General features: G+C 46.9%; 1 protein-coding gene across 3 annotated transcripts in view; it reads right to left on the reverse strand.

The window, feature by feature from the left end:
* Positions 1–21,877, reverse strand: part of FZR1 (fizzy and cell division cycle 20 related 1) — a 259,477-nt gene that overhangs the window by 129,307 nt on the left and 108,293 nt on the right. For all 3 annotated transcript variants that reach the window (XM_069649446.1, XM_069649448.1, XM_069649447.1), the window contains 4 exons: positions 9,751–9,876; positions 8,627–8,690; positions 8,261–8,388; positions 7,382–7,464 (listed from right to left, as the gene is read on the reverse strand). In XM_069649446.1, the coding sequence (XP_069505547.1) occupies positions 7,382–7,464; positions 8,261–8,388; positions 8,627–8,690; positions 9,751–9,876 (401 nt within the window). The remainder of the gene's footprint in view (positions 1–7,381; positions 7,465–8,260; positions 8,389–8,626; positions 8,691–9,750; positions 9,877–21,877) is intronic.

A 21,877-nucleotide genomic window follows, 5' to 3' on the forward strand; every position in this document is an offset into this window, starting at 1 on the left:
CCCCATTGTAACACACTGTCACATAGTCACACCTTATTGATACACTGTACGTAAGCAGGTGTCTTGCGGGCTGGGTACAACGGTAGTCCCAGGCTTTGGAGCCCGCGGCCTGACCAATGAGGACACTGGGTGCTAGCGGTGGGAATCCCCAGCCAATCATCAGGCTTTCTAATGTAACACTTTCAGGTAACAATTTTCTAGGGACGATCCAAGTATACCACCTGACACAGTGTCCACCAGTAACAATGTGTTCCTATACTGGACCTACCACTCAGGGAGCCAACCTGGAGTGGCACTAGGTTCGGGGAAGGATTTTGGTAAGTGACGCGGATTGTGACATCCCGAGTGTACAAGTGGCCTGCAAGCCCAAAATTGGCGAGATGTGCCTGGACTGGATTTTGCTCCATGCGTGTGATCTGCGTACCACAGAATTTACCTTAACAGAATCAATAGGCGATATTTGACTGTTGGTTCAAAAACATGGTAAACTAGCGAAGCAAGCTCATTTCATAAAGAGCTCTGGAAAAGGAAGGTGAATGAGTAAAGGAGGAAAATACCTTGCAGATATGAAGCGATTGTGCATTCGACATTTTATTCTTTTTTTTTTATTTATTTATAAAGTTTCACAAGTAGATAGATGATAAAATCAGTCATAACAAATAGTACAATACAGTAAAAATATACAGAACAGCAGAACATTATATATTCATAACTAGCAATAAATTTAGTAGAAATTCAGGAAGTCATTCCAAATTTTCCCATATACACTCAATTTCTTTTGCCTCTTAAAAACCATTTTTTCCATGGATGCCAGGGCAGACATTCCCTCAATCCAATCATCAAGAGTTGGAGCATTCTGTGATTTCCAGCCCCTCAAAACCAGCTTTTTGCCCATACTAGCACCACGGAGTAGAAACTTCTTCCGTGACAGAGAGATCCTCCAGCAAAGCCCCACCTCCCAAAATCATGGTCATAAAATCCAAATCCACATCCAGATTCAAAACACGCAGACAGGCAGAACAAACATCATGCCAGAATCCCTTTACACGTACACATTCCCACAGTAGATGTTCCAAACTTCCCTGTCCATTCCCACAACACCAGCAATCATCCGAGTCCATCAATCCCCTCTTAAACATCCGTTCCGAACTCCAAAACACCCTATTGAGGATCTTTATCTGTCTCGATCGTTCCACCAAATCAATAGCACAATGTTTAATATTCGTAAACATATCCAACCACATCTCGGGCGAAACCTCACACCCCAATCTCCTCTCCCATTCCTCTCTCAAAACAGAATTTTCCTTATAAGCAGACACCATACAATGGTATAACCTGCTAGCGATTGAACCACCACCTGGATCCCTTTCTCTAAGAAAGAGATTTACCATTGAACTTACTTGCTCCGTCACATCACCGATACACCTCTTCAATTTTCTGAAGTCATCAGATCTGAAATTATCAATGTGAAATTTTGCTCGCAACTCAAGCTCTCCTATCCACTCCCCATCCACCAAAACATCACCAATCCAGAGAACTCCACCTAGAAACCAATCCGGCCAAAATAAAGGCTTACTCCCGATGGAAATCAACGGATTCAACCAAATGGATGCATGGATGGTCTTTGAAGCAACCGATCCCATCAGTTCATGTATCTGCCTCCACGTTTCCCTCAAAAAGACAGTCGAAGGTGATTTCTTACATAACTTGTTAGTTGCCGTGAGAATTGCCCTCGGAGGGAGCGGGCCCAACAAACTTGCCTCAGCAATTACCAATTCATCAGGCTGATATATCAGAAAGGGAACAATAAAATGACTTGAAAAAGCCAAATGATATGCCTTAAAATTCGGCACCCCCAGCCCTCCTTTTTCCACTGGCAACTGATGTTTCCATAGTTTTAGCCGTGGCGGCTTATCCCACAGAAACGACTGTAACAAGCCATCAATTTTTTTCCAATAATGTTGGCCAATTTTCATTGGAAGCATACCTAGAACGTAATTAACCTTCGGAGCTGCTGTCATTTTTATAGCTTTCACCTTGCCCCACAGGGACAAATGAAGCAAAGACCACCTCAAAATGTTTGTTTTCAAATCATGACACACTTCACTCATTCACCACAACCATCTCATCCACCATTGGGCTTAACCATATACCTAGGTATTTCAATTTCTTCTCACACCACTGAAACCCAATCTCAGTAATCAGATTCTTGTCACAATAACCTGAAATCGGCAACACCTCAGATTTAGACCAATTAAGCTTAAATCCAGCCACTGCATAAAATCTATCCAAAACATCCAGTAATGCCGGAAGGGACACTTAAATTCCGCAATAACAAATCATCCGCATATAACCACAACTTCTGTTTCGCACCATGAAAATTCAGACCCTGTATCCCAACGTCACACCTCAAGGCAATCGCCAACGGTTCCATGGCCAAAACAAATATCAGGGGGATAAAGGACATCACTGTCTTGTGCCCCTCTGTAGTACAAACGAGTCTGACAATAGCCCATTAGTTCTGACAGCGGCAGTCGGAGAAGCATATAACAAGGTGATCCATGAAATAAACTCCTCTCCCAAATTCATAGCACGCAATACAGAAAAAAGATAGTTCCAATCAACGCGATCAAACGCTTTTTCCGCATCCAATGAAAACACTGCAACATCATCCTCCATATCCAGAGCATGTGTCATCAATAACAATAAGTTCCTAATATTAATATAGATGTCCTCCGGTCGTGAACAAAACCTGACTCTCAGTGTGTACCAACTTCACAAGAAGGGTCTGTAAACGCAGGGCCAAATAATTTCGCTAGAATCTTACTATCTGTATTAATCAAACTGATCGGACGATAGTTTGAAGTTAAGCAACCATCTTTACCCTTTTTAAGAAAAACCGATATAATGGCATGACTGGTAGAAGCAGGAAGCATACCCCCCACCCTGGACTCTAGGAACTCATCTCGCAGAAGTTCCACCGCCAAATCAGGCAACAATTTATAAAATTCAGCAGGCAGGCCATCCGGACCAGGAGACTTGCCCGAGTTCAATTTCCCAATCGCAGACTTCATTTCATCCACAGTCATAGCTTCACCCAGCATGGCTTTCTCCAAATCATTCACTCTAGGTAGTTCCAATCCTTCCAAAAACGGCTCATTTAATCCATTGACACCCAACTCATTCTGATACAGCTTCGTGTAATATTCCTTAAATGTCTCATTAATCAATTTCGGATCACAGGTCACCTGACCATTCTCTCTTTTAATAGAAGTGATAGACCTTTCTGACTGTTGCTGTCTTAATATATAGGCAAGCCAGCGATCACATTTTTCGCCATATTCAAAATAAGAACATTTCAATCTGAACAAATCCTTTTCAGACCTTGTTTTCAAAATCTCATTCAGCTCCCTCCGCAGTTCCCTAAGTTTTCTTCTTTTCTCCAGATTAACTGAGTCATTTATCAAATCCTTTGAAAGCTGCTTAATATTTTGTTCCAAAACCAAACTTTTCTTCTCCATAGATTTCCTCTTGCTACTAGACAAACCCAAGATCAAGCCCTGCATCGTACATTTGAATGCCTCCCAGACTGTCCCAACACCAATTCCTTCTGTCCTATTTTCCACAACAAAATGATCAGCCTCAGATCTGATTTTTTCCACAATCATTTCATCCTGACGGATCGAGGTGTTCATTCTCCAACAAAAACATCTGGGAGCATCAAACTGCAAACCCATATTCATAACACAGGTGCATGATCAGTGACAGAAATACAACCAATCTCACAACTTGTCAGATTCAAGGTTGCTGAATCAGCAGTGAGAAACATATCTATACGAGAATGCGAGCCATGAGAGCCATGAGAGTTAGAATAAATCGTATATTCACTCAAATCAGCATGAAGCAGTCTCCAACAATCTTCTAAGGCAAATTCAGAAACAAGTGAGTTAAAAGAACAAAATGTCGGGTCCCGTCTGTAAGCAGCACTGGATCCACTTCGGTCTTTGACATTATAAATAACCAAATTAAAATCCCCCCCTCAGAATAACATTCTGGCATGCAAAATCCTGTAATATTTGAGCCACTTTTCCAAAGAAAGAGCCATCACCCCCTGAGGGAGTGTAAATATTGCAAAGGACATGTTGAACTCCCTGAACTTCCACCAAGAGTGCAACAACCCTACCCTCCTTATCAGAGCGAGATTTCAAGACCCTGATCGGGGAATCCTTCCGAATCAAGATAGCTACCCCCCTACTCCTGGATGAATAGCACGAGACATAAAATTCCCCAATCCACCCTTTGCGCAACATGTTCACTTCATCCAACAATAAATGGGTCTCTTGAAGAAAAGAAACAACACTGTGCGTATCCTTCAAACAATTAAAAATCGTTTGCCTCTTGAGTGGATTGTTCAGACCATTTATATTCCATGAGGAAACAGACAACTGGTCACTCCTCTCAGATGGCATTGCAGTGAAAAAAACAGACAACAAAAGACCAAATAAAAAAAACTGTACTTATAAAGATCAAAAACCCACCCCCGCCCCCACCTACAGAAGTATGGATCCAACGTCAACAAGAACTCACAAACCCCAAGCCACCCCCGATACCCCTCCCAATCATATATAGACATCACCAACCAGAAAACACCAAAGTTAAAAAACCATGTAGTCCCTAAGGAGCCCAACATCAAAACTTAATCTGAATCATATTTAAAAGCAACACAAACATTAAAGTAATAGGTACAATAGAAATACCTACCCCTCTAAAAGAAAAGAAAAATATACGAGAATAGAAACATAATAAAACAGTAAAATAAATAATAGTGCAGCAAAACATAAAACTCAAAATCATATTATAAATCTGCAGTCCTATCTAAGTCCAGCCTTTTAATGTAGCATTGTAGAAATCCATCCTGCCGCCACAGTTGGAATCATGAACTATCAGTCACAGTACCTGAATAAGTTCCTGGATGCAGTTAGAATGAAATGAATCTACTTTACGTGGCCATTAACCTTCCCTTTGCCGCCCAAAAAAAGGCTGCCACAAATCCGTAATGTCGCATGGCCCTCAAATCAGCACTCAAGACCATCCAAGCACCACATTGTATGGCAGAGAAAGGGCAAGTGAATTGGGTAGGCCAAACAGAGGCAGATGAAGTAGCCCAGGAGCGCTTGTGTGTGATGAGAACAACTGCAAGATGCCGGGATCAGAGACGGTGTAGTGTGTTGGGGAAGGGCAGGACCAAAACATTAGGCTGGGCGAGACGCAACAGACCTGTGCACCAGCCTCCCGACTGCCTGTAACCTACTCCTTACATCTAAGCAATCACCCCTTAAATGGCAAGGGCTCAATGGACAAACGATCTGGGGCCGGAAGGGTCGCTGGACATCTGTTGTTGAATGGGGAGCATTTCCAAGTGGATGGGATAGGAAATGGTAGTAGGCTGTGTCAGCTCCCTATCTCTGTATATGATCTTTCAATCCGTCAGTAATCCACATAACGAGCTGTACCTGTGAGCTACCGGATGCGGTAAAGGTGACAATGGTGCTCCCAATGCATGATGTTTGAGTCCCTTTTCCTGACCCACCAAATGGCGTGTTTACAGCATACTGAACCTAACCCCAGCGATGATGCAACACATGGCGTCTTCAGTATCGTGCTTGCATAAAGACGAGCCCCCCTGCAGTCACTGCTCATAGGCGACACGTTCAAATATTCGTTTGTACCGCCGTCACTTTAATAGCCATTTCTCCCATTAATACTGATCCAATACATCAGAGTACCTTAATGTCTTGAATCCGTTCACGCTAGTAGTCAGCCCATCCATCCATGATCAGCCGACTCCAATCCCTGAGTCCGGCGTGTCGAGCCGCCGCACAGCCACTCGCCAAAGGAGGGAGAGCCGAAACTTGAAACGCATCCGCTCCGATGCGTACACCCTTCCCGACACGCGACATGACGCTCAATGAAGAGTGAAACACGTCACACGGCAGCAACGTGCCAAAAATGCAGGTCCTTTTCTCCTTTTTACTACGGAGCATCGGCACGGGAAAACACAAACAGCATCGAATGTAAGTGAATTTTAAACCCGCAACTGAAACCCTCATCCGGCGCCATCTTTTTACATTCAATCCAATGTTAAAAATATATCCAAAAACACCAAAAAAAAATAAAAAAATGGAGGAAGGCACTAATGTGAATCATAGTGAAATCAATCAGCTATTGTGCCAGATTTATCCCGTAGAGCCTCAAGCCAAGACATGGCTTCTTTTGGGTCAGAAGTCATTTTTTCACCCTCCGGCATCATCAAAGTCAAAGCATATCTGTTCAAATAGGACTTCACCTTCATGGATTTAGCTAAGTCTTTCACACCCTTAAAGCTCCTCCTAGCCATCATAACTTCCTTAGGGTAATCTGGAAACACAAGAATAGGTTTTTCCTTGTAAAAGGCAGATCCCTTAGATCTAGCAGCGAGTAGTAGACACTCCTCCTTCCTGGCCAAAACAAAAACCCCCATTATGTGTCTAGGTTTAGACCCTGGTTGTTTACCAATCCTGTAAATATGATCAATATCCTCTTCCTTAATTAACAGCAGTCCAAAGCCACTTTTGAAAATCCCAGTAACTAGTTAAATCAGATCCTCAGCTCCAGGGTCTTCCTCTACTCCAACCAGTCTGACATTTCTCTCCCGCAGTTTGAAGTCCATTTCTAATCTCCGCTCTTTTTCAACATGGAGATCCTTCAAATTGTTATAGGCCCTGTAGCTCCCTGCCATCTCTGAGGTCATTGAGTGTGATTTTCTTTCCAACTCCTCCACTCTGCCATCCAGATGACACACCTTAGAGTTCAGTTCTGCCAAGGTAGTCTTCACCTCAACCATATCCAGGGACACTTGCTTCAGAAGTTTATAGATGTCCTGACTGCTAGGATTTTCATCTTCCATCTCCATCAATTGTTTGTTTCTTTGAAGTAGGATTTTCTGGTTCATGAATTTTCTTTTTTGAATTCATTATCAAACATGAAATAGCTTCAGGGAGGGGATCAGGAGCTGCAGGTTCAAGCTGCTGTCACCTTGGCCAACATTCCGGAATCGCCATTCGACATTTTATTCAAGACAAAAGACGTGCTGGTGAAGAACAGATTTGCTTCTAACGGGCTTATTTTGCTGACAGTGGTCAGTAGACAACAGGGCAAGGGCGCTTGTCCGTTGCCTTCCACTCATCCATTATGTTAAGCTCTATGTAATAACAGTTTCTATTTTTGAATTGATCATACAACAGCAACACTAAAAGAAATTATGACGTCTTAACATGAACGAGAAAAAGGGCATGTGGAGAACCCCCTACTGCTTTGCACTCAAGAACCATGTCAGACTCACCTTTTGTTGCTGATGGGGGACAAGGAATAGGGCGAGACTTCATTTCCATCATCGGGGCTTGAGCGTTTTGAACTGAGGGAATACTGCAAGTGTGAAAAACAAAACCCAAGTATTAAGGGAAGGAGCCCTCAAACAGTAAGGCTTAAAACAATAAGTTGCAAAAAAAAGTTACGAGCCAAAGAAAATAGGAGCAAAAACGTGAAACGTTTAACAAATTATGCAGAAGTATCAAGTCAAAACTTGTGTACATTTAAATATGCAGTAAACTGAAGAGGCTTTTTTGCATTTGTGGTTATAATTTTGTTTTAATAAGCTAATTCAGCAGTTATAAGGTTACATGGCACTAATCTGATTAAGATCAGAAAAGGCATGGCTGGCCATGTTGGTAAGCAAACCCGTAAACAATTGGCACAGACGTCTATTCAGTGGATAGCTACACTAAGCCACCTTGATGTGCCTCAAAGTTAGTGATGCACAAAATTAAGCAGGAAAGGCGATGGCCCTCTGATTTTTGTTTTATCGAAATTGTAACATTCCAAACACACTGCTTTACAGAATAAACAATGTCGAGACAAGTTCAAATACAAACTACAATACAACTGCATATCTAATCGATAAATCGTAAAACCATGGAAGTTTAACAGCTTCTGCTGAATCTTCGGGACCTACTAAGCAGACTCATCTTCAATAGACTCGCCCACACGTCCAGTAATACGGCCCACTTATTGGGCAGGAGGCTTTGTCTGGAATATTCTGAGCTTGGTTTCCCGAAGCTTCGAATTAATCATCTACCGGCAGGAGGCGAGGGCAGCAGGCCAGCAGCTGCAACAGGGGGAAGCTGCTCTAAAAAAAGGTGCCTCACACTGCTGTGCGGCTTACCGTGAAAAGGCTCCTCTTCTCTGGCGTGGATGGCTGCAACCTCCTGTCTTCGGTCTGCGGATCCTGGACTTTCTCAATGCCTGCCCCCAGTAGCTCATTCTTCAGCAGGGCCGAATAGGCCAGTCCGTCTGTTCCAGAAAAACAATAGGAAAGCGGGTGGGTAACTAGCACCTCTGTTTCGCTGTTGAAAGAGGGGGGGGGGGGGGGTGGGGACGGACAAAGGGTGGAGGAGGGGCTGTACACAGATCACGGCCTTTTCATGCAGACCCCTCCGACAGACCACGCTTTAGGCAGATGGTGTAAACAAAAGGGTCGAAGAAAAGAAGGAAGGCACAGCTATTCCCCTGCTATGTGACAAAGACATACCTTTGCCATTGTCGGTCGTGGCATCCTTTGCTTTCCTGTTCTGACTTGGCGACTTCTCATTTTCCTAAAGTGCAATCAAAACAGACCAGATTTGAACAAAACACGCGTAGCTCATAGCATTGCCTCGACTTAGCAGCCCGGCGTACAACCACCACAAAGAAGAGTTCTGGCCTCAACGCAGTGTGTGTGTCCTATTGAAGCCAAGGGGCGTAGGGCGAAAATAGAGTAGACCCAATGGTTTGACGGTAGGGTCGCGTTGGTAAAAGCATACAGTATAGGAATTGAAATATCCATAGGATACGTAGCACCGTAACGCAGACAATGTCAGAACTACAGTATCACAATTGAGCACTGGGATGCACATTCAGCACAAACACATACAAACACTTCCAGTTCACATGCCAATCGGGGGTAAAATAGGCAGACATTACAATGTCCATTACGAAAGCAGCGCTCGCAAGGATGCACAGTCCAGTGGATAGAGGGGCACCGCGGCACGCCAGCTTGAGAAGGTAAACTCTAGACGGGGGAAGGGGATGGCGGGGTGGTACCTGGGGGAGACTGTCCAACCACCCAAAGCTCAAGGGCAAGCAACCGCGAGAGGATTTGCCATTAAAAGCAGCACTAAGACTGGACACATGCAGGAGCGGGGTCGGGCGAGAAACGGGAACTTCAAAATGCCAATGAACAGCAACTGCTTAGCAATTAACATGGAGCTGCTAGCACAATGCAACGGCATCAGCACTTGAACGAACCATCATAGCAGTGTCACATACGCACGGTACTTGCATTCCGACATTCCATCACCACATTAGCATTGCAAACCCAACCCCAAATTACAAGTCACCAGGGAGCAGCTGCTAACACAAAAGCCGCGACAATCAAAGCATACAAAAAAAACGTTCAAATGACTCTCGGCAGCAGCCCAAGTATGCCAGCCAGGCGACCTGGGCATGAAACGCCTCAAAACCGAGGCAACAAAACTGCAACAGTGACCATTTTGGGGGGTTCCTTGCCCCGAACCTGCGCTCCATGCGCCTCTATGGCGAGGCATCTCTGGCTCCCTGCATCTCTTCAGTCCTAGAGGAGCCAGGCGCTACAATGCCGGGAAGATGCTCACTCACGTTTATCCGGTGGAAGTTGATGCTCCAGTTTGCCCCAGCACGGGAGGGAATAAAACGATCCCCGTGCTTGCTGGGTGAGGACATAGGAGAGTTGGAAGGGGTCAACGTGCGCCTCATCTCGGGGACCTGAAACAATAAGGACAACTTTTACATCAATTGACTTATAACCACCTAGCCTAAAAGCAGCGTATTGTATGCAAGAACATGCGTTGTAGAAGCAAAAATCATTACAGCGGGCCATCCCCAATTGCTGCCTGGAGTGGATGTAACCCATATAGAGTACTTTCCTTGAGAAATGTGAAAGCCAAACTAGAACCCATAAGGTTTTCAATTTGCTTAATACAAATGTCGATTTGTTTGTTTCAAATTCCGTCACCACTAACAGGATCGAGACGACTTCCATAGCAGTGTCACCATATCTGCAGGCGGTCCCAGTAGATACAACCACGTCTTTGAACACCCGCCAAAACACTTGGAAACAAAAGCTCTTACGCTCATGATTTTAAATTCCTTCTTTTAAAAAAACGGTAAGAGTGAAGACAATGTCGAGCTTACTTACCATAGTACTGCTAGACTCCCAATACCCTTTCTTTCAGGCTTGTGCAATGTATATACTACCTATAAAGACCAGACCACTTTGTTGCTGCATGAAATGAAAATTGCCGGCCATCCACATACTTTTATGACCTACTAACTTCCCTTACACACCATTCTTCCCTGTGAATACCTATTGGTGCACGACAAACAGGTTAGGAAGTCGGATCGCCTGGAGGAGAGGGACTTGGAACTCCACCTTAAATTAGCTCTAAAAGGTCTCCCCTGGACTTAAGACCAGTTATATTCAAAGTCCCCCTCGAGTAATAATGTTACCAGCCCCTCTGCCATGAGAACACATTGTTCTTGGGCCCCAGATACTAAATCTGCTTATGTGTGTCATTAAAAACAGTCCCGGTAGTCCATTTTTGAAGAGCCATGTGCCGCCACAGACATCCTTCAGACCATCCCCACAGCTTTAAGAACACACCTACTGGACACTGAACGGAGGAAGAAACTAATAAAAGAAGGGTCACTTACTTCCCATCAATTCTTCGCCACCAGGAAGTGACTAAAATGGCTTAGAGAAGGTCTTCCCAACGCTGTCATTGACGAGAGACGGAGTGCATACCCACAAAGTGTACCCCTTGCAGCACCAGCAGTGGTCCTACCAATGTTTAGTCCCAATCACTCGAGACAGACTGAATGGGGAACCGCAGAGGTCACCCAATTCTGGAATGTATAGGCTGCAAAGCTGGTTTTAACCGGCATGGTCGAAAGAAGCAAAAGCACCAGGTGGGGAGCAGGAGAAAGACAATAAAATAAATGAGGTAAAAACAAAAGAGCAGAAGGTGCACAGCACCAGAGCTCCATCCTGCCTGGATAAAAGGACTGGTAAGGTGAGCCTCGGGTGTGGAGGATGGACTGTTGCATGCGCGTATACAGAACCTATCAAAATTGAGGGATTTTCTTTGCATCTATAAATTGCTTTGGTTCGATCCCTGCAAATGGCAACTCCCCACAAGTATGGAGAAAGGGGGACAGGACGTTGGAGTAAGCAGGTTAGAGGCCACTTCGTTTGGATGAAGGGTCCTGGAACTAGCAACAAGTCATTGCAATGACTACTATTTCAAGGTTTAGTCCATCCCTGCCATGCATAGACACAGGTGAGATTTAAAATAATCCTGGTAAGGACTGCCCCTTTTGAGGTGGGACCAAGCCTAATTTGCATATGGGTTTTCCCCTTTTGTAATGTCTTTGCAGGCGCATAACGATGGTCTGCAGGGTTGCCCAGAGCAATGCAAAAAGTCAAGATGTATTCTAAACCTTCCAGCCATCACCCTTTTGTTTTGCTATAGTCACTTAGGGTAGGACATGCATGCCCAGACGTGGGTCCCGTGCCTGCTGAGCCTAGAGAAACGAGGCAGAAACATGTTTGGGGATGCTTGTGGTCTCGTGCAGAAGGGATGTGACCAAGTTCGGGCTGGACTGCCCCTTTCGGGGTGGGACCAAGCCACATTTTGCGTATGGTTTTTCCCTTTTGTAATGGCTTGGCAGGTGACGAAAGATGGTCTAGAGGGTTGCCCAGAGCAATGTCAGAGGTTAAGATTTATTCTAAACTTTCCAGCCATCACTTCTTTTCCAAGAAGAGGGAGGCAGCATCGGAATAAAAGCAACAAAAAAAAAAAAAATCTGCAAAATATGCTGGTTAGCTTTGCCTGGACAAAATGAGCATCAGCTGGAGCTCGCATCCAATACATATTGCTTATACAAAACGCACGCAGCAGTAAACACACAATTACCTTGCAGAGAAGTATCAGTGGCATGATATTAGAATGCCCTTAAAATCACGGAGGCCCGGACGATGCACACATTCATGATAAACAGTGGTGTAAGGTTATTCCCAGAGTATCATTCCAGAACGCAGGACAGAACCATAAAGTGAAGTCCCTAGCACCCCTCAAACTGCGCAAAGAAAAGAACACAAAAGTACTTGGTTCACAGCACAACTCCACTCCCTACGAGAGAAAAAAATGTGCAGCCGAAGCTGCCTGTCAGAAGGATCCAAGCACATCAAACAAATCCCTATATTCATCATAACTGTCCCGTAAATGTTATGTTAAATGATATTTATACCGCACACGGTCGTCTGTCCCCTGGCAGATCTGAAAAGCAAAAGGCTGGGTGGGGTAAGTTAGCAGAACTGAGCAGGAAAAGCGCAAGAGCTGTGATGTGTTGTTGGCAGCTTCAGTTGGGTTTACACTATTCGCTGAGCATAGGTGCGATTTTTCAGTCTGTAGTGGTCATGTGCTTTTGTGTGAGGCTGCAGTGTGGTGAAGTGCGAGCGGTTTGTTGCACAATATGGGTATGGCTGTGTTTGGTTTAGAGTTTGAGAGATGTAAGCAGAGGGATGAGTTTTTTTTGTGGGTTGGTTAATGGTGGCGCTCCATCGTACAGCCTCTGCTTTAGGCCACCTTTGGTACGCTTCACTGCAAGAGGTGGGACACCTAGACAGAGGGAGAACAGCCCAAAATGGGGTACAACATCAAATGCAGCAACACCCAGACAGAGGGAGTACAACAGTAAATGCACAGCAGTAAATGCAGTAACACCTAGATTTGGGACACCTGGACAGAGGGAAAACTGCCCAAAATGGGGTACAACAGCAAATGCAGCAGACCCAAGACACCTGGATAGAGAAAGAATGGCCTAGAATGCGGGAACAATAAATGACTTATGATTTACCAGATCAATCAGGATAAAATGCGAGATATGGCTAACACACTTAACCTACCTAGATGCAAGATATGGTTACCATTCAATTGTGGAGCATCACATTGCACACAATGTGGCAATACGAATGGTTGGTGTGTTTAATGGGGTGCAGTGATGGCTATGCCCCTGCCCGAACCATGCTTACCTCGTCAGTCGCTGCCGTTTGGCGGCTGCAAGATCTACTGGCAAAAACAGACCAACACTATCTGGAGAGGCTTCTACAGGAGTTGCCCTTGGGCCTTGGGGCCCTTCTCCACAGGGGGCTGCCCTGGTATGGAGCGTGATGTCGGGGTTATGGGCCAATCAGGGGAGGTCGGGGAGGAGGGCAGGGGCGGCGGGAGGTAGTAAAGGACTGGGGGGAATGAAAATGCAAGTGAAGGAGTCAGGCGGTGGGGAAGGTTGAGTGGGGGGCGAAAGAGAAAAAGAAAAAGCAGGAGAAAACAAGATGGCCACAAAGCAAGATTGCAGGAGCACTCACCTGAGATAGCAGCTGCAGCAGGGGTCCTCTGCAGATCTAAAGCCACTCCGTGCACGAGACTGGGGAAGCCAAGGCTTCTAGGAGCCAATTGGGGAGGAAAGAAGGAGAAAAGGCATGGGGAGCCGAAAAGGAAGTAAATGAGTAAGGGGCGGAAAGACCAGGAGATCTGCTATATGCCACAAAACAAAATGGAAGGGGCACTCACCTGTGACGGAGCAGCTGAAGCAGGGCCCGTTTCCACACCCATAAACAAACCACCACCAAAGCACCTCTTACAATAGAAGAATATCTGAAGCAGCCTCAAGCTCGGGCAAATTGTTCATCATTCTCTGCTAACTCTACATCACCACTGACAATACCTGGTGCAGCAACATTCAACATGCCCTTACAGGCAAAATCGCACAACTACAAAGCAAAATGAAATCCAAATCTCATAACATTGCGCCTAGCCCACCGTTAATCATAACTAATCTACCTACCGCCCACATACAGCTCTTCCAGTTCACTCCCATTGCTGAATCCGACCTAGCAAATGTGGTGAAAGCCCCAATTCCTCACGGTGACAAGGAGACACCTGCCCCATCTACCATGGTCTCATGTAAACAGTCACGTCCTATCACTCATTCAGCTCCCAGCAACCAGACAACAGTTATCATCCCTGTCAACATCAAGGAAGAGATGTCTTTCTTGCCTCCATTCAGGCCAATCTTGTCTGCATGGCCACCCTCCAGGGCCATCTCGCCCACATAGCCACCCTAATGTTCACAGACTATTTCCATCTGGCGCAGGTGTGTGCAGGCCCAGAACCTCTGTGAGAAGCATGTGACCATTTGAAAATCTGTCTGCAATGGACCGCCATCGGTGCTCCGTGGGTCTCTACCAGTCCCTCTTCCCACTCCCCGATAGGCCATCCCTCCCTCCCGTTTGACTGCTACTGCGGTACCGCTTAGAATTCCCTGATTGGTGGAAGACACCCCATTTAAGACATCCACACAGGGCAGACCCTTGCCCATGCATTCCCTGCAGCGAAGTACCCCAGGCAAAGGACAGCAGCTCCAGCCGCCATCCAGCAGCATCAGACCAGGTGGGAGACCTACACCCGATTTCCCATGAAATGCACATACCCATCGCAACCCATTATAGGAGTTCCTGCGGAGTAATCCTGCTGTTAGTAACCCCATACTGCCTTAAGTAATTACCCAGCAGCCGTAATCTGCATCTAATTACCCAGTATCCCTAGCGTGATTACATATTGTCTGTTAATGCATTTACTGTTGGGCCTTTCTCTCTCTATCCAGGTATCCCAAATCTAGACGCTGCTGATCACATCTTGAGTTATTGCACTTAGTGTTGTGCCCTAATTGGGTTTGCGCTCTCTCTAACTCTCGGTGTCCCAGATCTAGGAGCCGCCACTACAGCCAAGGTTACTGCACTTGTCCTCTTGTTGGGCTCTTTCTCTCTGCAGGTGTCCAAAATCTAGACGCTGGTATTAAATCTAGGGTCGCTGCATTACTGTTGTCACCTACTACATCTAAGGCTTCCCCTCTATCCAGGTCCATCAAATTCTAGGTGGTACCCTTGACCTCCCCTCTGGGTTGGAGATACCACATCAACAAAGACCATCTCCCCGACCCCTCCTCACTTCCGGCCTTTCTGCACCACACCCACCCACCCCCCCCATAATTCACCCCTCCCGGCGCAGAACCTGCGCTCTAGCACCTAACTTCATGAACACCCTGTATATCCCACATCAGATCGCCACCTACAACCCTTGCCCCCAAACAATGATACACCCTGAACACCCCTGTCTAACCCCCAACAATCACTCCACCTCTAGCTCCAAGATCAAAGGAGCACTCAGGCGTGTCAAACACCACTCGCCTCAAACCCTCACCCTGAGACCTCAACCCACCCGAACACAACATCCATTTTCCCACTAGCATCTGTTGAGAACCCCACACTCGCCCATTAATAGACCCTGCCCAATCTCAAACTCACAAGTCAGAAATGTTCTCTGGCACTCCAACCTTCACGAGTTCCCTGCCACCACCACACCATCCTTGTGCCCCCTGAGGAACTCCTCTCACACTCACCTTACCTCCTGTGCCACCCCCTCCAACCGCTACTCAACCCACGCCCACAAACCCCCCCCGTTTCATACCCTTTCCCTTCTCTGAAAGAAGCACGTTTCGCCCTCTATAGAACAGTTGCTTCATTCTCTTTCCCCCCCTCCTACCCTCTCCCATACTCCTCTGGCACCAAAACCCACAAAACACTGAAAGAGTAACCAACCCCCTCCCTCGATGCTCCAATCCTCACCACTACTCCATCGGTCCAACCGTCCATCCCTTCCCACCCCTACATTCAGACCACCCCCCTCTGCTCCCCTTTGCTCTCGACTTCTCACCCAATACACCTAAACGCCCAGCGCCCTCCAGACTTGAACCACAAACTTCGCCTAAACCCCCATACCACAAGTGCTCCACTCACCACCCCGCCCCCCCAATCCACCCCACCAAGCATCTCACATACCTACCACCGCACGCCTACTCTTCCCGCTCCCCATCGATCTAACCCCCTCACCCAACTCTCAAAGTGCACATGAAACCAGACCCCCCCCTACTAACCTCAGTCACAACCACCCAGACTCATCCTACCACCACAACCACCACCACCACCACCACTGCCGCCCCCCCCCATATGTCCACTGAGCACTCCAAGCGAGGAGTGTCATGAAATCACCTCCCCTTATGAAGTTACAGGCCTCCTTTTCAATGCCTGCTCCGTAGCAAGAAACAGACAGCATCTTTGACCTATCCTCAGACAATCACAACCTCCTTTTTATCACGAAAACTGGTTCTCCAACGATTTTGCACCAGTCGCCCACGAGGCCTTCTACCCTGGCTACTCGCTTATTGCACACAACAGATCAACCAGAGGTGGCAGAGCGGCAATCCTATACAAACCTCTCTCCATCTCACTCATCGAAACCCAGACATGCAACGCCTCCTGTGAATTCCTTCTAGTAAAACTCTCGCTACCATCAACACTCACCCACAGCTTCCTACTCATCTACAGACCCCATGGATAAAAATGACATTTTGCCAACAATCTCTGACTCAACAGCCACCATTCAAGTAAAATAACCCAACCCATACACTATTGGGAGACTTAAATATCTGGTTTGATTTGCCCAACAACCCCATGGCCCAACCTCTGGTCGACCGTTTCGGTGCACTCAACCTCTCCCTAACATACCATTGGTCAAACTCATTCAGGTGGGCACCCCCCTTGAAGCAGTCTTCAGCTCTTATGACTGCTCTATAATTCAATCCCAAACCGCTTATCTGGACAGACCACTCGGCCATCCCTTTCTCAAGCCAACCACCTACCCCTCCTCCCACAGCTCCCCCGCCCCCACTTTCGATCACAAATGCTGGAACAAAGTCAAGGTACTCCCCCCGATCAAGCCAAAGCCCTGCTACTCTGTCCCCCAGCAACGCTGTCCTGTGGTAGGCCCTTAACCATTGAATCCTGGCTTAAAGAATCACTCATCCCTCAACCACTCACGCCGCGCAACTCATGCAAAGGACAGTACCCCAAATGGTTCACGACCCACTTGAAGACACTCAAAAATCAAACACTCTTGAACGCTAATGGCGAGCATCTAAAACTGTCCTCAGCAGATCCATGTTTGCCTTCCACCACTGCAATTACAAATTCGAGATCCGAAAGGCCAAAAAAGCAGATTGCAATAAACGAATGGGCGGCAGCAGCAAAGAACTTCACAAGGTCCATCTCCGAATTCGTGAAACCTACTTGCACCTCTACCCAAACCACTCCTACACAGTCTGCGACACCCTCTCGCTACATTTCTACAACACTGCACTTGACAGGATGGCAACCCCCAACACCAAACTCTCCACCCTCTCTCATGCCCTACATCAACCTCTCCTAATCCCGTTGCCCAGACGCCCTCTATGCCAACCTTCGACTCCTTCCAACCCAAGGCCTATCTGGCAGCAGATCCATGACCCCTTAACACCCCCGCCCTGCCTCCCTTCTGAAAGAAATATTCTCCTCTACCTGCGCAGGATGTTAGGGAGAATTCTCATAAATGTGCCAATTCTTCACCTTAGAGACCCCCAGCAACTTGCTGGATTTTGAGGACTTGCTTTTTTTACCCAGAGAGAGTGTGATCCCTCTTCCCACTCTCTCGTATTTTGATGTGCGTTTTACTCTTGTGCTTCATTTGGTTATGGAGCCTGAACAACTCCACAGGCATCTTTTCATTTGTGTCACAGCACCCTCCGTGCAGTGACACAGGGAAGGAAGCCTTTTTGGCTGTTCCAAGGTTTAAATACCTTCTCTGCGAGAACTACTGTTTCCCAGAGAAAGTAAAGTGAAATTGACTTTAGTCTTTTTAAAATTCCTAGACCCAGCACACCCTATCTTACAACGGAGGAGTTACCTAGTATGCCCTGTGTCTAGAAACACATGTAGCAGTCAAATGCTACCCTTTCCTCTCAAAATGGCTGGTGGCAGTGGCTTTACATGATTTTTCCCAACCGCGAAAACAGGTAGCGTTAAATCACGGGAGCCATGTTTTTCAATATGGCGTCTGAGCCCCCCTTTTTTTTTTAAACAGGTCCCGGACTTTTTTCACCATTTCTTTTTGGAAAGGCCCTTCTAGAGTTGGTCTCTGCGCTCCAAATGAGGTTTGGTCCCTTTGTTCCTTCGCCTTTGGCAGGCTTCAGGACTGAAGACCAGCTCTGGCGCCAGAGTGTCTGGGGTGGGCAGGAAGTGAGGCAGGTGCCCGAAACTCCACACCGAACTTGTGGGTTGTCTCCATTATCACCAGTCGAATTTCAGAGTGTCCAGCGGCACGGAAACTGCTCTCCTGAAAACCCGTTAAGACCCGATTTCTAACTGGATTACAATTCTCCTTCCGTTCTCATTCTCCTTGAACTTTCCTCTGCCTTGGACATGGTGAATCATTCCATCCTCAAAATGGCTCTGCGACACCCTCTGCATCACAGACCAGGCACTGGACTGGCTGACCTCCTCCCTATCCAATCGCCCCTGCCAGGTCCAACTGGGCCCCTTCCTCTCCCCCCACCTCTCTCTACCTGCGGCATTCCTCAGGGCTCTATCCTATCACCATGGCTCTTCAACATCTATCTCGCCCCTCTTGCCCACTTTATCTCCTCCTTATTTCCAGTGATGTGCTGATGACAGATCCCCATCAAGCTTCCCCACCACTTCCTCCGTCTCTCCTTATTCCCAACTGACTGCTATTCAGGCATGGCGCACGATCTCCATCTTAATGTCAGTAAAATGGAGAGCCTGCTCATTGGGAAGCCTGCTCCCCGCTCCCCCCCCCTTCTCGAGTCCTTTCCCCTCATCCTGCAAGGCCAAACACCTTGGTGTCATTAGACTCCTTTCTCTCCCCCCCCATATCAAGGACCTTGCCAAACAGACCCACTTTCAGCTGAAACGCACCATCCTCTCCTTCCACTGCAACAGCCTCTTCCTCAAGCTTCCTCTCTTCGCTCCCTTCAACTAATCTAGAATAGGACTGGAAGACTTATCCTTGGCCTGAAGTCCTGGGACCGCTTCTCTCCAGCCCTAAAATTTCTCCACTGGCTCCCGGCTGATGCAAGGATCAAATTCAAGACCCTCTGCAACACCCATAAGGCTTCCCAGGGCCTGGGATCCTGCTATATCCAACTCTCTCTCCCTAAATGTATTTATTTAGGCTTTATAAAGCACTAACTGTGGCCCGAAAGCATCAAGGGGCTGCAACCTCCCTGGTAGAGCCTTTCAGTCCTCTAGAAACTCTGTGCAGGTCAGCCGTTTCCCCAAGCAGAGTGTGGGGGGGTATCTCTCGCTCTCTTCGGCAGGTGCCTCCCTCTGGAATAGCCTCCCTGGCCCTGCTCAGACTTCAACTGGACCTCCTTAAGTTACGGAAACGTCTGAAGACCCTGCTCCTCTCTACTCCCCCCCCCCTCCATCTCTTGCTAAAACCATTTCTGCCTCTGCAACTAGATCTATGAGTCTCACAGGCCATTCAGAACCAGTCTATACCAGCACTCCCCCCCTAATCAGCACTTCCCTCCTGGGCCCCTCCCGGACCAGCCTCCCTCCACAGTCTGGTTCCCCCCCCCCCCCAGACCCCTTCTCACACTCGGGGCAATCTACACCTTCAGCATCCTCTAGCACGTATCCCCTTGGGCTCTACTCTGCACTTCCCAGCACCCTGGGCAGTCCCTTCCCCCCACCCAAACTCTCCTCTGCACAGTACGCAGTGCCCCCATACCCCCTGCTCTTTGCACTTTTCTGCACGATCCTAATGTCACAAGGCCTAGTAGGACCGTTATCTCCCCAGTTCCCTCCCCCCTTTTGCCTTGTGGCACCCGAAACACCATTTGTTGTATAGGCACCTTACAAATAGTCAATAAACGGTAAAACAATCCCTGGAACCGCTCGCCCCCCCAACCTCTCAACACTACCATTGTCAATGCCTCCTTCACCTCCAACATCATCCCGTATTGCCTCTAAGAATCCTGGATCACCTCTCAGTAAAAAAAAAAAAAAAACACCCTCACTGGATCCAACTATACATACCAACTACCAACCCATCAATACCGTCCGATTCCTACAGCAAGTCCGATAGAATTGCCTACATCCAATTGCAGGCATTCTTGGAAGATCATTCCATCCTCGGTCGGGTCACGAAACAAACAGCTCACCTAGATCTAAAGAATCAATTGGACGATGCCAATGACGCAGGAAAACTCACTCCTGATGTTACTTGATCTCTCTGGAATTGACCTGGTAGACCACAAGACCGTTTGCCACCAATGGTCAGCAGTAGCATACTTCTCAGCAGAGGCAGCTAACTGGGTTGTCTCGAACCTCGAAAACAGAACAAGTCTTTGTTTGGGAAGCTGCAGCACCGCCCACCCCAATATCCTGCGGTGTCCCACAAAGGTTCTGTGTCTCCCCCAACAATATTTACACAAAAACACGGACCACCTGGACTCCTTGGGAATCTCAATTACGTGGACAATACTAAAATACTCATCCCCCCTTGCAGGATCTTACAATTAGGACTGCACCACTGTTACCAGCTACAACAAGACAATCCAAACCTGGATGGCCCAACACAGACGGTCTAAAACGAGAAGAGCTCATTCTAGTCGGCCTCCCCAACCAGTCTAGAAAACCTTGACCCTGCATACCGTCTCTTCACCATAGACGGTCACAAAATTCCCATCTCCAACTCAGTGAAAACACAGGGCATTTACCTGGAGGCATCCCTCAACATGCCAAATCAACATAGCCTCCACAACAGCCTATACGACCAAACTCATAAGAGTAAGCAGGCCGTTTCCATCTACCATCAACCGCCTCACAGTTGCCCGCGCTCGTGATGTCCAAGTTAGACAATTGCAACGCACGGCTTTGTGGTAGCTCAGACAAAAACCTGAACAGGCTTCAGGTCATTCAAAACTATGCTGGCAGAGCAGCCATGGACTTGAACAAATCTGACCACATAGCCGAGGTAAGGTGGTCAGTCCATTGGCTCCCCATACGTGAAAAAATTAAATAAAAAATTCTCACGATTGCACACCGCTGTCCAGCAAATGTCTCCACTTACCTCGTCAAGAGGTTAAAAAAATACTCACCAGCCCAACCACTCAGATCTTCTCACAGACAACAACTACCTACGGTCAGATTTCGACAGAAACAAGCAGGTGGTTCCAGTTTCCCGGCTGTCATGGCCAATCTCTGGAACAACCTCTGCCTTCACCTGCATTCTGAGAAGTCTTACCAACCTTTCAGAAAAAAATGAAACTCGCCTGTTTACTTAACTTTGTCATGTACCACCTGCTTGATCTATACATTACAAATTTAACTAACGCCCAGATGCCTGTGGGCTCACTGCGCTGCTATAATTGCACAAATAAAATACAGTTAAAGTAGCCTTTCAGCTTGAGTCAAAAATGATATGCACCTTCCAGGTAAAATCTATATGTGCAATCAGTCGATAGCAAATCTACACTGGGGCAGAATCCAGAGCAACAAATGGCAGCAACATCATTGCCTCTTAGATGAGCCTTCAATACTTTCAGAACCAAGTGGGGGTGCACCCTTTATAAAACCATGTCCCATGTACAAATGGTTGGGTCATCATGCCAAAAGGTCCCATTAAATCACCTCAGCACTCCAAAATTACAGCCAACAAACAAATAGTTTTCCGAGCCACACGACTACAATCATGCGACTAAGGGCTCTAATGGTTTGTGTGATAAAACAGAAAGCACAATAGTCCCT

The sequence above is a fragment of the Ambystoma mexicanum genome, chromosome 1p (assembly GCF_040938575.1).
Source record: "Ambystoma mexicanum isolate Mex_15411 chromosome 1p, UKY_AmexF1_1, whole genome shotgun sequence".
NCBI classification, from domain to species: domain Eukaryota; kingdom Metazoa; phylum Chordata; class Amphibia; order Caudata; family Ambystomatidae; genus Ambystoma; species Ambystoma mexicanum.